This window comes from Fukomys damarensis, unplaced genomic scaffold (assembly GCF_012274545.1).
Source record: "Fukomys damarensis isolate Sample0158 unplaced genomic scaffold, DMR_v1.0_HiC HiC_scaffold_15, whole genome shotgun sequence".
NCBI lineage: Eukaryota > Metazoa > Chordata > Mammalia > Rodentia > Bathyergidae > Fukomys > Fukomys damarensis.
In genome coordinates this window covers 60,222,609-60,238,053 of record NW_022900927.1, presented here as the reverse complement: position 1 = coordinate 60,238,053, position 15,445 = coordinate 60,222,609, and the positions used below count along the sequence as shown (strand labels likewise).

At 36.4% G+C, this 15,445-nt stretch overlaps 1 protein-coding gene across 10 annotated transcripts in view; it reads left to right on the top strand.

Moving 5' to 3' along the window:
- Nucleotides 1-6: 6 nt before the first annotated feature.
- The window catches only part of Anks1b (ankyrin repeat and sterile alpha motif domain containing 1B), a 1,036,613-nt gene continuing 1,021,174 nt past the window's right edge, over nt 7-15,445 (top strand). For all 10 annotated transcript variants that reach the window (XM_010629141.3, XM_033763852.1, XM_010629138.3 and 7 more), the window contains exon 1: nt 7-196. In XM_010629141.3, the coding sequence (XP_010627443.1) occupies nt 63-196 (134 nt within the window). In that variant the 5' untranslated portion in view covers nt 7-62. The remainder of the gene's footprint in view (nt 197-15,445) is intronic.

Below are 15,445 nucleotides of genomic sequence, written 5' to 3'. Positions count from 1 at the left end.
AGTGGGGGTGCGCGGGGAGGAGGACCCGGGCCGGGAGAGGACTCGGGGGTCGCCGAGAGACTATGGGGAAGGACCAGGAGCTCCTGGAAGCTGCTCGCACTGGAAATGTGGCTCTGGTGGAGAAACTCCTGTCTGGCAGGAAAGGAGGGATCCTGGGCGGTGGATCCGGACCCCTGCCCCTGTCTAATCTGCTGAGGTAAGGACGGCACTGCTCGGGGGTGGCGGGCACACCCCGTCGTGCACTGTGATGGATACGTCCTCCTCCTCCTCTTCCTCCTCCTCTTCCTCCTTCTCTTCCTCCTTCTCTTCCTCCTTCTCTTCCTCCTTGTCCTCCTCCTCCTCACGGTTACCGCACCTGGTGGCTGCCAGCGATTCATTCTTAAATTAGGAGGAAAACAGGCTGTGTGTGGAGGGGCAGCATGAGCGTCCCCGTCGGATGGATGCCTTATCTTTGAGTAATTTTAAAATAGCCTTCTATCAATGCGTCAACCAGCTACTTTTCTCCGAGCTGTGGTGCAGAACTTGTGCATGCACTAGTGTGGCTTGAAGAAAACAGTCGTTCCACCCGCTTTCCATCCCTGTTACAAATTTGCAGCCTCAAAGCCAGCCCCCCCCCCCGGGCTATTTAAATGAAATTGGCAGAGAAGCTACTGTATTGCGTGCACGTGATTACTCTGCCAAAGCCACAGCCTTCGGTTGCTGCTACCTTTTCTTGCAGAAGGCGTTTGCTGTGCTGTGGGTTTTGATCCCACAGAATGAAGAAAGAAAATAGACCTTCTGAGATGTGGTCAGTACAGGGAGCGTAAAACTTGCGGAGGGAGCCCCAGCAGTAGTTTGAATTTCCTGGGCACTGCTCAGTGAAACTTGGTTGTTATACCTCACGACGCAGGATGCCAGGTCGGGATTGGAATAGTGTGTATGGAACACAGTAGAGGGCTTGTCATGTGAAGATGTTTCAGGTGACACGAATATTGCACGCAGGATCTTTCTAGGATGACATTTTAAAAAAAGTCAGGGTCTTTATTTAGCAAGCAGCACCTTGGGAATAGAAGTGTTGATTTGTATACTCTGAAAAGTTAAATTGATGGACAGACGATAACAGCTGGGAGGAAGGAAGCCTGAGAGGAGCAGTCACTGGTTTCTGAAACTGGTTCATCAAGGTTTTGGAGGCATCAGCCAACATTTATCTTCCCCTTAAAACCTCACTTAGGCCGTCTGGGTACACTTCTAAAATTAAAAAAAGCCCTAGTGGTTTTCTCGGTTTTGAAAAATAATTCTGCTCTGTTCTTGGAAAGAGCTTAGTACAAACTTTTGAGTGATGATACTTTGTTCTTTACATAGATTCTGTGGATGTAGTGATCAGACAGTGCATTTAAGTATAGTACAGGGAAAATGAAGTTTACATTACAATGAGATAAATTATTTGGAAAATGGTTGATTGAGTTTTAAAAAGCCCCGTATCTTATCATATATGTTCTCTGACAGTGACATTTTATTGGAATAACAGCTCACTTTAGAACAATTAATATTTGAGACTTTTTCAAAAAATTGAACTTAAAATGATGCCTTTGTATGCTCTTGTTAAATATTCTTACTTTCAAACCCAAGTAGGCAATGTATACAATTTATACTACATCTAAATAATTGCCCTTAGCCACCAGTAATTTATAGAAAAGAAGTTTATCTAGTTACAGTTTAAGTTACAGGTGAAATAAATACATTTGCCAGGGGATCCACTAGTTGTAAAAATGATTGTGGTTGCTAGAAACCTCTAAGTTGAAAAGTTTCTCAAAATACACGGTTCCTTTGGAAAAATACTAAAGAATTCTTTGAGAACAGTGAGCACTCAGTTAATTTCATTGAGAGGAATGATATTTTGAAAACAGTCTGTGACAGAACTCAAAGCCAAGCGTCTTTTAAACACTCTGTTGTACCATTTATAATAAAAGAAAAAATGTCAAATCTTAGAAATAAAATGTCAATTACTTAATGTTAGTAAACAGTAGAGTACCAAAACTGACCCACAATGTACACCTCTTTAGTGGTTTTGTTAGAGGCAGCAGTAATACTGTACAAAAGGAATGTGTGTGGAAAGCAGTCGACTAAAAGAGTTTGAACAAAGTTGTAACAGCCAGAAAACCCTTAACCTTTAAATTTGCATTTATCTCACACTGCTTAAACAGCTAACACAGTATCTTTGAAGAAATAACAATTGAATTGTATTCTCTGGTCAAATCTGCATAAAGTGAAATTTCTAAGAAGGCATATTTTTTAAGCTGTCATTTTATTTCACAAATGAATGTCACCAGAAATTTTTATCATAATGGAAAATGTGCTCCCCTCACCCATCTGACATAATGATGCTGAAAATTTTAATATTTTAGAGTGAATTGTGGGATACATTGGGTACTTTTTCCCATTTGCTTTATTACTTGTGTGGTATAGTAGTAGTGTTAGACCCTGTGCTAAATGCTTATATGTATCATCTGATTCAGTTCTTACATCAGCCTTAAGAGGTCGAGCCTCATTTCACGAATGAAAGACTAGAGAGATAGAAAGATTAATAACCTGCTCAAGGTTACTTAATTAGTAATGCTAAGGATTTGAAATTCAGTGATTCGAGTTTGCTTTACCAGATCTTAAGTCTTATTCATGAATCTGTTTTAGTCATGAAAGTTTAAGGTATGTGGCCAAGTTGGATAGTCCAATTTGAACATTTTTTCTGGGAATAATAGTGGAATTTAAAAAGCATTAATTTTTCTATTAAAAATATCTCGACTGTGCTTTTGAGAGTTTCACAGATACGAACTTTTCAGAAGAGGCTCTTGGTTACTTATTATCTACTAGGTGAGCAGGAGCTGTATGACTGGGAATCAGGTATGCTTGCGTGATATTGCAATTTTCAATAAAAGTAAGAATGACCTTAAATAAGCACAAAACTGTCTCCAAGCCCTTTCTGTAGGGTGGAAATATAGTAGTACCTGCTGCGTAGGGTTGTTGTAAGGATTAAATGAGGTATAAAGTCATAAGTGCAAGGCATTGAGCACATAGGTGTTCATCATTGGTGTTACTATTTCTTGTGTAGCTCTAAAGCACGTGGGATTCTGATTCAATTTGTAAAGGCCTTAATTACTTAAGATTTGTTTTATATTAGACTGGGACTAAATTTCTTTAATAAGTTTTTCATTAGAATCATGGAATCTCCGAAGAGAAATGGGCCTTCAGTCCAACTTCTCAATGTGGGAATTCCATCTCTTTCCAGTTAGCTATTTGAGCCCTTGCTAAATTTTCCGACTAGATCCATTTCATTTTTTTGGTACATGTAGTTATTATTTTTTATATTTTCTTGTTATTGAGTTGAAAATTGCCTTTCTGTAACTTCTAGGAATTGGTACTAGGTTGGCTATAAGGGTTAATATAGAGTTGTCACATTCATCTGCAAGGATGGTTCTTTGGGGGAACTTTGGCATGAAGGTCCTAATTTTTCCCACAGGAAGAACTATCATTTTCCTTAACTGTTATGTGGTAGTAGGGCATAGGTGTTAAGACGTCAAGTTTTCATATTTTTTTGCCACTCATTTTTTCCTTCTTTGCCTATTCTCAAACTTTGCAGTGACCTTCTTAAAATAAAACTAATGAAGAATGAACAGTCTGCATTAGATGCCAGTTGGCTAGTGATGGACATAATGGGGCTTGATATACTATTGAATAATTATAATTAAAATCACAACAGATTGCAAAAGATCATTTATAATATGATCCTATTTTATAAGAAAAAGTGTGAATTTAGAATGTACATTTATTTATTTATTTATTTATTTATTTTTGTTTTTTGAGACAGAGTCTCACTATGTAGTTGAGACTGACCTGGAACTCACTATTTAGGCCCAGGCTGGTCTCGAATAATTCACAGTGATCCTCCTGCCTCAGCCTCTCGAGTGCTGGGATTACAGGAGTGCGCCACCACACCTGGTTTAGAATGTGCATTTATAGTGTACATTAAGGACTCTGGAATGACAAAACAAACTGGAAATCATGTTCACCTTTCAGGGGTAGGATTGTGGTGATCTTTTTTTTTCCTTACCTGCATTTTCCACAACAAACATAGGTAATTAAAACAAAATGGTAGCTATTAAAACATAATACAATGAAATTACTGTCTCATTATTGATTTGAGGCCTCCCTATGGTCAAGATTTTCTGAGCCCTGAAATGATGTTGGCTCACATTGATCATATGGTCAATTAAAACTTTCAGGTATTTTTTTTTTTCAGTGATCTGTGAAGCCATAATTCTCCCATTTGGTACTTGTAGAGTCTTCACTGAACGTAAGACATTCCTGTTACATTTAGTCTTATTTGTTTTATTTGTTGTATTTGTAATCTGTGTAATTTTTTTAACTCTTGAATCTGTCTTTCAGCATATTAACTTCTGTTCTCTGCACCATCTGTAGATTAAGTAAGCATGTTTCCTGTAAGTAGAGTTGAACACACATAATACATCCCCGAAGAATCTCCGTTCAGTTTAATATCAGTTTAAAAGTGACAGTGACAGTCTTTATACATAGCATTTCTTCCTGCCTTAGAACCACTTAAAAGAACCATCAGTCAGCTGCTTCTCTCCACAGCTGTGAGAACATCGTGAGGTATTTTGTCCATTTCCCTTCTTAAATTTGTGCTGTGTCCTGTTTGTTGTATTCTTTTGATCTATCTCTTTAGTAGTAAGTCTATAAATTCCACCAAAACCATGCTGTCTTATTATTGTTTGTTTCTGGTAGTGAGCCATTGGTAATTCCTAGTTTTGATGAAAATTCCTTCTATCCTCTTGCCGCTAATTCTTCTGGGTCTGGATGGACACTTAACATTCACTTAGAGCAGCAGCTAAGTGTCTCTTACGATCACTCTGTTTGGAGTTTCAATATTCTTATTTGTTTTTCCTTTCTGGTTTGAAAATAATTTATAATAAGGAAGACAGAAGCAAACTCCGATTCTTAGCATTGTTAGCATAGGAAATTCTGCTATGGTTTGAAGTCATTTGTAATTTTACATTGTCAGACCTTAAGGTTACATTAATGAACTATTATTCTTCCATTTTTTTTTCAAACTTCGTGTAGATGTTTAGCATTTTTTTTGTGTTTGTTTTTAGTTATGCCCCTCACCAGCCCTTTTTGCCTTTAAGGAAACCAGAACTCATCAGTGTATTCGAATTGAGTTATCTCCTTTCTCTTTTTCCCCTGGATTATGTGAGAAATTTCATTTCATTTAACTTACATCTGTTATGAGAAAGGTACAACCTTTTAATACCTTTTCCTTTGGTGCAACTACCTTTTATTCTAAATAATAATAATTCTTATTTAAATTTTTTTACTGTCTCTAGTACTAAGAATTATTTGTATTTTAATAAAGCAACAAACATTTGTCAATGCCTTAGATTTAGTTGATTTTCTTAATACTTCAAAGAGGTGAGTACTGTAAAAACTGTATTTAGTAAATTGTTGTTGAACATAAAGGATCCAGTTCTTAAGATCCCCCTGTGAAACAGTAGAACAGTAAGAAATAGGGGGAAATTATGATCTGGTTTCTGAAGACACAGACTAGGGAGCTGATAAATTTTTCAGATTTAGGATTCAACTCCTGAAGTTTTTGGGGATAGGTACAAAGAGATAAGAGGCAACTAGGAAGTATTGTGATTTTCACAACTATTAAGGCAGTTGTGATTATTGGGAGTCTTTATAAGAAACTTACAGGGAAGCCGCATTTTGTTAAGTGGAATAAAACACAAATGGAGCAGTTAAACTTTGTGAAAATGTATCTATAAAAATAGTCAAGTTGCAAGTGGGTTATCTATTTTAGATAGTAATGATGTTTGAAGCAGTGATTGCACCATTATGTTCAGGGAGCTGTGTCTGCCAAAGTAAACCGTGCCAGCTGCATGATGGGAGGTAAGGAGGGAGGAAGGGAATTTTGGTATTGTCCTCTTTCTCTTCTAAGCAGGGTTTGCAGCTCCCTCTTTAAAAGTGTGAGAGTGTTGTGTGCAATGATTTAGGACAACCAGCCAGTGACTACTGCTCATCATGTCCATTCATGCACTGGACAGTTCCTAATGTGTGTAGCAGTGATTTCTCATTGTGGATAGAAGGGTGGAGTGAATCTTCACTGCTGACACTAAGGCAGAAGTGTACATTATTTAGCAGTCTGGCTACTGATTAGCAATTTAGTTTCTTGGATGACAGTAAAAATTTGATTAGTTCAGTTGTATAATGAAATAATTTATTATGCATTTGATGTAATTTTTGGAAAATTCTTTCAAAGAGTTTACTATAGAATATTTTTCCTGAGTATTTAACTAGAAATGAAGCTGACCATAATGCAAATCAAAGGTTAGACAAATTTCAGCCTGTGGAGCGTGCAGGTATTTAATATTAGAAACAATTTTAGTATGTTTTCGGTCTGGTCATGTTGCAGAATGGTTGTAGTTAATTAAAATGCATTGAGTTTTGATTATTCATATGAGCAAATATTTTATAGTTGGAAAAACAGGAATTTACACAGAAGATTCATCTGTATTTCACTTTTTTTGTGTGGGATGACAAGGTTGGGTAAATCTCAGGGAAGGTAGTTTGCCAGTTGAAAACCCAATTGATTTTCTTGTGTATTACAGATCTAGAAACTCTTCCTATGTTCTAGTTTTCTTCCTTTATATCAGTAGGATAGCAAATGAATTTTACTTTTGAGTTAAACCTGGATGAGGCTTGAAATTGATTTTTTGAGGGTGACTCAAAAATATTGTAAAAGAATGAATTTTGTTTCCTTCAGTTTCTTTTACTACAATGTACAAGAAGTTAATTTCTCAATCTTTTTATGAATAGTGCTTTCTTATTACATGGCACATATTCATAGATCTAGCTATGAAATGGAACTTTGACTCATGCTGTACAGTTATTTGGATTCTATTGTGTTTCAGGAGTAGCTTTATTTAAAATGGCTAATTCTAGTTAAAGGAGCCGAAACACTTCTTTGACCAAATTGGACCATGTTTTGACTGATCAACAGTCAACTTAATTTCCTGCCCCCTGCCTGATTTTTCTGTTCCACATTTCCTTTGACCTCCCATCCAAATCTCTTTCTGTAGAAAAAAGATACCTCTAGCCTTTTCTAACTTTTTGCATTTGTGGGGCAGGTGGCAGCACCACTGAACTAAATCCCCAGCCCGCTAGTCTTTTCTAATTACTGCAAGTTCACTCTGACCATAGTTTTTGTGCCAGCTTCCTGTTTCCCAAAGGGAAGTAGATGTTGTGTGAGGAGTAGATGTGGGATGGATTGCATAGTGAGCAGAAGGGTAAGAAGAAGAAATACTGGACCTTCAAAATGGAGCAGTCCTCAGAGTTTGCTTTCAGATATCTAGTTTCTTGCCTTCCGCAAGGGTAATTTTTTTATGTAACCTGATGGAGCCAGTGCCTGCCATTTTTCCTGTCCCACTTGTACCCCACCACCTAAAACTACTTGTAGGAGCTAACAGTTAATTTATAGCGAAGTATGATTGATTGGTAAGGCTTTTAGGAAGAGGAAGGAAAGGAAGGTCATTATTTAGAAGGAAATAATTTTTATTATTTTCATTTAAAGAGTCAACAGAACACTAGGCCAAAATAGTAAAGTTATGAAGGTCTGTGGCTGAACTAGTGGAGTGGATTTTTTCTGGTTTACAGGAAGGGGTTGGATAAAGGGTCATCGTTAGTTTTTCCCTTTTGTGAGGCTGAAAAAGAAAAGGATTTGGTTGGAGACATAGGGCTGGTGATGGAGAAGGTTTTCTTTTGGCTACTTACTCAATCCCCTGAACTTTGTATTGGATTTATATGTACTGTGCTTTTTATAAATAAACATATAGCATATTGTTTGTCTACTTTCAGAAGGTATTCCTTACATGTCTATATTTATGTAATCACAGATGACAAAGCTGTGGAATAGAATTGAATAACAGCTTTAATAGCTAATATGGTTTGAGATTCAAGTTCTTTTAAATACATTTCTTTTTATTAAAAAATCACTTTGTAAGTTGACCTCAGTTTGTAGGGTAAACTTATATTTTACTGTACAACAGAGACATTGAAGTTCTGACCCTTGAATCTCAGCATTCTCCTGCATCAATTTTTCTATTTTTTGGCTCAGATTACTCTTAGCCACTTTGGGTTCTTGTTTGGTTACCTCTAGTTACAAATATGTGTTAGAAATGTCTATGTTTCATACAAATATGCTAAGTATAGTATTTAGTGTTTTGAATATACTAAAGCACTGCTATATTTACTTACAGAATTACCTCTGTTTTGTGTAGATATTTTATTGCTCTGTAGAGAGACATGGGAGTGAGTGGGAGTGTGTTTGCGGGGAGCAGCAGAAATTAAGCAGGGATGTTTTTTGCCTTGGTAAAATCCAGCAGTGGGCATCCCCAGACAGAGTGGTTTTTTTCCCAGATTGCTTTGGTGGTTTTCCAGACTGGTCAGTTATACTGAAGAGTGATAGAGACTTTGAAGATATAATCAGAGAAAAAAGCAAAGACTTACAAATGATTGTTAAAGTTTTTCTTAAAAGTTTTTTTTTTTTGCTTATTTGTATGCTATATATTAGGGTATACTTAGACCAAACTTGTTAACCAACCAACCAAGTACTATCCAACTAACCATCAAATCTGTCAGAATTCTATAGGAAACTGACAACTAAGAACGGTGACAAGGAACTATCATTGATTATTTCAACAAGTATTTATTGATGGATGATCACTTATTATTTCAACAAATATTTGTTGGATATGTTCTGGTTCTTAAAATCGAATGAGGTCATTTCTTCTAACCTGAAGTTCTAGTAGAGTGGGACAGTTATATAAACAAAGAATTGAAATATGTTGTGTGCTGCATATCCTGCAGTGGAAGACCAAAAATGCTACGTGAGCAGAAGGAGCAAGAAGGAGGCACCCTTAATTCTATCTGGAGAATAGGATTCTACAAGGGGAGCTTGAGGGGAGGTGCTGCTTGAATCTTGAGAATAACTAGGAGTTGCTGACAAGTTGGAGGAAGGGTATTTCAGGTGGAAGGATCAGTATATTCATCAACAGTGTGTGTAAATGTGGAGTATAATTTGGCAATATTAAAGTATTTTGGAGCATGGAGAAGAGGTACGTTTTAAGATTGAAGGACTTATGTGCTTGTCCTGAGGAGTTTGAATTGTACCCTGAAATCCATTGACTTTTAATGTCTTAGTTATTCATGTATGATGATAGCATCATTGTTTCAAAAGTTGAGGAAAAGATGAGAAAAAACACCTATGATCCTATTGCTAAAAACTATTTTCCTAAGCATATTTAATATAGTTACCAGATAAAGCAACTTTGGACCCTAAGTTTTTCACTTGATAGCATTTTTTTTTTTTTTTTTTTTGTACTGGGGATCAAACTTGGGACCTTGCGCTTGTGAGGCAGGTAGTGGCACCACTGAACTAAATCCCTGACCCTACTTGATAGGATTTTTATAAAGTCTTTATAATCATGATTTCAGTGTCATCATTGTATTCTATTGAATGCAGAATTTTCAGAGACTTTGTCCATCCTAATCACTTAGGATTGTTTGTTGACACATACATTTCCTGGTCCCATCCCAGATCCACGGGATGTTTGACTCTTAAGTGTGTCAGTCATTTCATTACTGTGATTAAATACCTGAGAAAATTTAGAGGAGGCAATATTTATTTTGGTTTATGGTTTAGTCTAGGGTCAGCTGGTTCTGTTGCTGTTAGGTTGGTGGTGAGGCAGAAACATCAAGGTGGAAGGGCAGAATAGAGGAAAGCTGCTTTCTTCATGCTAGTCAGGAAACAAAAAGCGAACCAGAGAAGGAGCCCAGGACCAGATGTAGTCCCTAAGGTCACATGATCCAGTCCCTTCAGCTGGGCAATGTATCCTGTTTCCATGACCCCCTGTGATCATGAGGTCATGATCTAATTAGTGGGCTAATCCATTGATGGAATTAGAGCCTCATGGTCTAGTCACTTTCCAAAAGCTCTTTGGCAACCCTGAATCTTCAGGGGACATTTTAGATCTCAGTCATAACTGTAAGTCCTGGCAATATGCATTTTACCAGCTTTTATAGGTAAATATGTATATATATTGTTATTTAACCATTCCCTTACTGCTAGGTACTTGGATGACTTTTAACTTATTAATATATAGGGGGTGATCAAAAATATGGTATATGTTTAAATAAAGAATAATTATAGTAAAAGATATATTGTTATTAATATCCCTCAAAATATGCCCCCTTGCTTTGAACAGAATTCACTTACTCACATTGTTCTATTTTCTACATATTTTCGTGAAGTTTCCCTTTTATTTTTATTTATGTATCTTATTTTTTATTTTTTTGGTACTGGGGATCAAACTCCAGTCTTTGTGCTTATGAGGCAGGCAGCGGCACCACTGAGCTAAATCCCTAGCCCATGAAGTTTCTCTTTAATATAAAAAAGTACAGTGAATGCTGCTGCTGAGTGCCACCAATGGAAAGGCAGGTTAATGAAAACATGGTGTGTCCTTATCTACCTTATTCACCACATGTGGTACCAGGTGACTCCTGGGTCTTACTCAAAAATCAAAATGACCCTGAAGGGTAAATGTTTTGAATTGATTCAGGATATCAAGGCAGCTGCGACAGTGTACCTAAAGACATAAAAGACGACTTCTTGGAAGTGCTTCAGAAAGTGTCAAGACCAGTGGGTTAGGTGTGTTGAAAGTGATGGGAGAATATTTTGGAGGGGATTAATGGCAGTGTGTCTTTTACTGTAATAAATACTTTAAAATTCAACATTGCTGTATTTCTTGTTCACACCTCATAAATGATATTATGAACATTTTCATACTTTATAAAAGTATGTTCATAGGATACATATCTAGAAATGGAATTGCTGGTGTTTTGTATCCCAGACATGCTGTTTTACATGCTTTGTATCTAGCCTTCACAAAAATCTTGCAAATTTTTCATTACTAACATCATTTTTATTTATGGGGTAAAAGATGGGAAAAATTGAATAGCTTCCCCAAAGTTACAGAGCTGGCAAGTAATAGCTCTAAGATTCAAATTCAGGAATTTCAAATATCTTTCTAATGTGCTATTTTGTTTCCTGGTTGCATAAGGATCAATGTATATCCTGGGTTAAAGTATGAAATACCAATATATTTCTAGTAAATAAATGGTAAGTGCATTTTCTGCAGAATTATATAGTGACATATTTGAGTTCCAACATAATTCTTAATTTTGTGTTTATCAGACAGTTTCACATTAAGGGCACTATTTTGCTTTAAAATTGTTCCTGGTAGCACATAAACAGTAAAATGAATATTAAAACAGATAAAGATGTTTCAAAAGATAAATATATCTTTGGGAGTCATTTTCACTTTAAAATAGTTTGGAATCGTATTATCTAACATTTCTTGGGTGTTTAATATTAACATCTGTTGTCTTTAGAGATGCTTTAATAATTTGTCCATCCCATGTTTTCAAATGGATGTCATTTGTTTCTCATTTTTCTCTCACTGAAAGAAGAAAAATATAGCATTCACTGTAATCTTCATTTTATGATCCATCTTCTGCCATTACAATACATCTGAGCTCATAGTTAACTCATTATCAAGCTCATTATTAATGCAGGGGCTGTGTCAACCTGGGTGCTAGGCTCTAGAGAAACTGGAGAACCAGGCAGTATGTCCTTAGAATCTTCTTATTCCCATTTCAGGTGCCTGTTTCTTTGTCAAGCTTTTTTTTTCTTCCTTTCTTGCTTCTGAGGTATTCTGGCTTCTTTTATCTTAAGCCTGAGACTCCCATTCAGTTTTACATATACTGTTAAAAAGTTTTCTTTTATGTTTTATTCCCTCATGCAGCATATTCCTATTTTTCAGAGTAGTAAATGATGTAAGTGAAAGAAATAGCAAAATAGAATGGGAAAAGTCTGAGTCTTCAGGCTGAGTACAAACTGCCCCTCAATGGACATTTGGCTTATTTGACTTCTTAGGTCTTCAGTCTTCTTATTTTATAAGGTGAAGAAGATAATATCTACCTTGTAGAGTTTTAGTGACTAAAGATACAGTAGTCCTCCTTGCCCCCATTCATGGTTTCTGTTACTTGTGGCCAAGCAATTCGGGGAAAAAAATATATATTTTATATATATATATATATGTGTATATATATATACATATATGTATATATGTATTTTTTATTATATATATATGTGTGTGTGTGTTTGTGTGTGTCTGTATATATATATATATATTTTGAGACAGAGTCTCACTATGTAGCTCAGGCTGGCCTTGAACTCATAGTGATCCTCCTCCTGACTCAGTTTCCCAAGTGCTAGGATTACACGTGTGAGCCACCATGCATGGCCTGTCTGATGTTCTGATCTCTGATGTAAGAAAATTCCATTTAACTTCATAAGTTTTAAAAAACTTTGTTATAGTATGTTATTTTTGTTCTATTTTAGTTTTAGTTGTTATTCTCTTACTGTACCTAATTATAAATTAAAATTTATCATAGGTTTATACAGAGTCTACCAAAAAAAAAGTAAACTTACTTTAATAGTTCACTATATTAATAAACGTCTGGAAGTTCATGGTACCACTTTGAGCACATCTTGCAATTGTAGAGGCCAAAGATAACTTGTATTAATCTTATGATGTCTCAATACATAGAATTAACATATTTGTATGAGTTTTTCTTGATGTATGCAGTTTTTGGAGTGCTTTATATGTATAGGAAAAAACATAGTATATATAGGGTTTGGTGCCAAGGTTTCAGATATGCATTGACAATCTTGGAACAAACACATCTCCCACATATAAAGGGGGACTACTGTAATTTTTTTCTTTTTTTTGGTACCAGGAATTGAATTTGGGACCTTGCACTTGTGAGGCAGGTGCAGTGCCATTGAGCTAAATCCCCTGCATACTGCTGTAATTTATAGAAAGTAGAGTTCCCGTCAATAGGAGGGGAGAAAAATGCTTATTTTTGTTGTTATTTTTATACTGAGGTACACTAAGGTGGCTGTGTAATAGTCTAATAAATTATTCACAGCTTTAATCCTAATTATACATTTTATGAGTATGTTTGAACAGAAAACTCTGGGACATTTATATTTTAACAGGTCACCTTTTTAGGTATGTCTTTTTTTGGGAAATATTGGAGATTGAACCTAGGACCTTTGCACTGAGCTACATCCCCAGCCTTTAAACGTTTTTAAAATTTGAGATAGGGTCTTACTAAGTCACTGAGTTGCCAAGCTGGGCTTGAACTTGCAATCCTCCTGCCTCAGCCTCCCAGCATATTGAAATTACAGGCATTGCCACCATGCCCAGCTGGGCACATCATTTTACTATGAATCTTTAGTGCAGTGACTGTCAGTATGAGAGCAACTCACTCAGAGTGATGTTCTGATCTCTGATGTAGGTGATTGCTGTTTTCTGCCTCCTTTTAGGAGTGGTACTGATTACCAAAGATTTAGCATTTATTTCTTCTACTTTGCTCACAAAGTTAATTTGAGGAGAAAGATGGTTTTTCAGTGAAGCTGTGCTGTGTTCTAATCTATGGGTTCCTAATAAGCCTATCATTAATGTCCCCCCCAGTATGAAAGATTGAACCCAAGGCCTTTGCACTTAGCTATATTCCCATCCATTTTTTAATTTTGAGAGTCTCACTAAGTTTTTCAGGCTGGGCTCAAACTTTCAGTCCTCCTGCCTCTACTTCTTAGAGTGCTGAGATTATAGGTGTGTTCCACCACACTTGGCTCTTTTTTGTTTTGTTTTGTTTTCAGTTTTTTGAGACAGGGTCTCAATATGTAGTTGAGACTGACCTGGAACTCACTATGTGGCCCAGGCTGGTCTCGAACTCACAGCGATCCTCCTGCCCCAGCCTCCCAAGTACTGGGATTACAGGCATGCGCCACCACGCCCGGCTCACACTTGGCTCTTTTTAAACCTTTATTAATTAATTGATAAACACTTTGAGGGTTTGTATTGCATTTTTAGTGTGGGAGTGGTGCCTTGGAGCATAGAAAATAGATTTTTTTTTTTTTTTTTTTTTTTTGGTACTGGGGATTGAACTCAGGTCTTTGCCCTTGCAAGGCAGGCCACTAAACCGCTGAGCTAAATCCCTGGCCCGATAATAGATTCTTTTCTGTAGACCCTGCAAAAATTACATACAGAAATAGCAACTAACTGTATAGTAGTATCTAGTTTTACTAGAGCACAAATGCTCACAAACTGAACTTTTTGTTTTGATCAGTGCAGTGTCAATATGTGGCTCCTTTTATATATCAATGTATGACTGAAATCTGTGAATCAATCTTTAGTAATTTTTGATAGTTGAGTTGGAGGTATAAGTATATTCACATATTTTTTTTAAATTAAAATTTGTTGCCAGGTGTGGTGGTGCACGTCTGTAATCCTAGCACTCGGGAGACTGAAGCAGGAGGATCGCTGTGAGTTCGAGACCAGCCTGGGCTACATAGTGAGTTCTAGGTCAGTCTCAACTACATAGTGAGTCCCTGTCTCACAAAACAAACAAAAAATTAAAATTTGTTTTTATGTTGAAATAATCATATATTTTGGAGAAATAGGCATAAAATTCAAAGAATGCTTTTTCCCACTATGATCCACTTGAGAGTTAAATTGTCAACCTGATCATCCTAGAACACTTAAGTTGTGTTTCTTATAAAGAGGGATGTTCTCTTCCATAACCACAATACAGCTACTAAAATCTGCAAATTAACCTTATTGCAGATATCTAGCCAGCTGTCTTCATACTCCATCAGGCTTGGTCAGTTGTCTTAATGATGTTCTTTGTTGTGATGTAGTTCAAAATCCTTCATTGTGTTTAGTTGTCAGATGTTGGTTTTCATGTGGGACAATTTTTTAGTTTTTCTTTGACTTTTATGATCTTGGTATTTCTGGAGACTATAAGCCAGTTATTTTGTAAAATGTTCCTCAGTTTGGGTTTGACCTGATGTTTTCTTGTGATTAGATTGAGGTTATGCGTCTTTGGCAAGAATGTCAGAGAGAGGTGCTGTGTTGTTTTCATCACTTCCTGTTGGGTGGTGTGTGATTTGATTTGTCCTACTGCTGATAGCGTTCGCTTCAGTTGCCCATGATGGCAGCTGTCAAGCTCAGTGTATACAATTACTGTACTCTTTTTTATTTTCTCTGTAATAACCATTTTGTAGAGAGGTACATTTAAATTCTGTAAATATTCTATTCCTCATCAGACTTTCTGTTTTTTACTTGTATTAGTATGGACACGTGGCTTTCTGTTTTATTGTATAGGTTATAATGCATTACTTTCATTGATTTTGGTGTTTAGTCTCAGTCTTGGTAGGATCCCTTCTTTGAATTATTCCTTTTTTTTTTTTTTTTTTTTTTTTTTT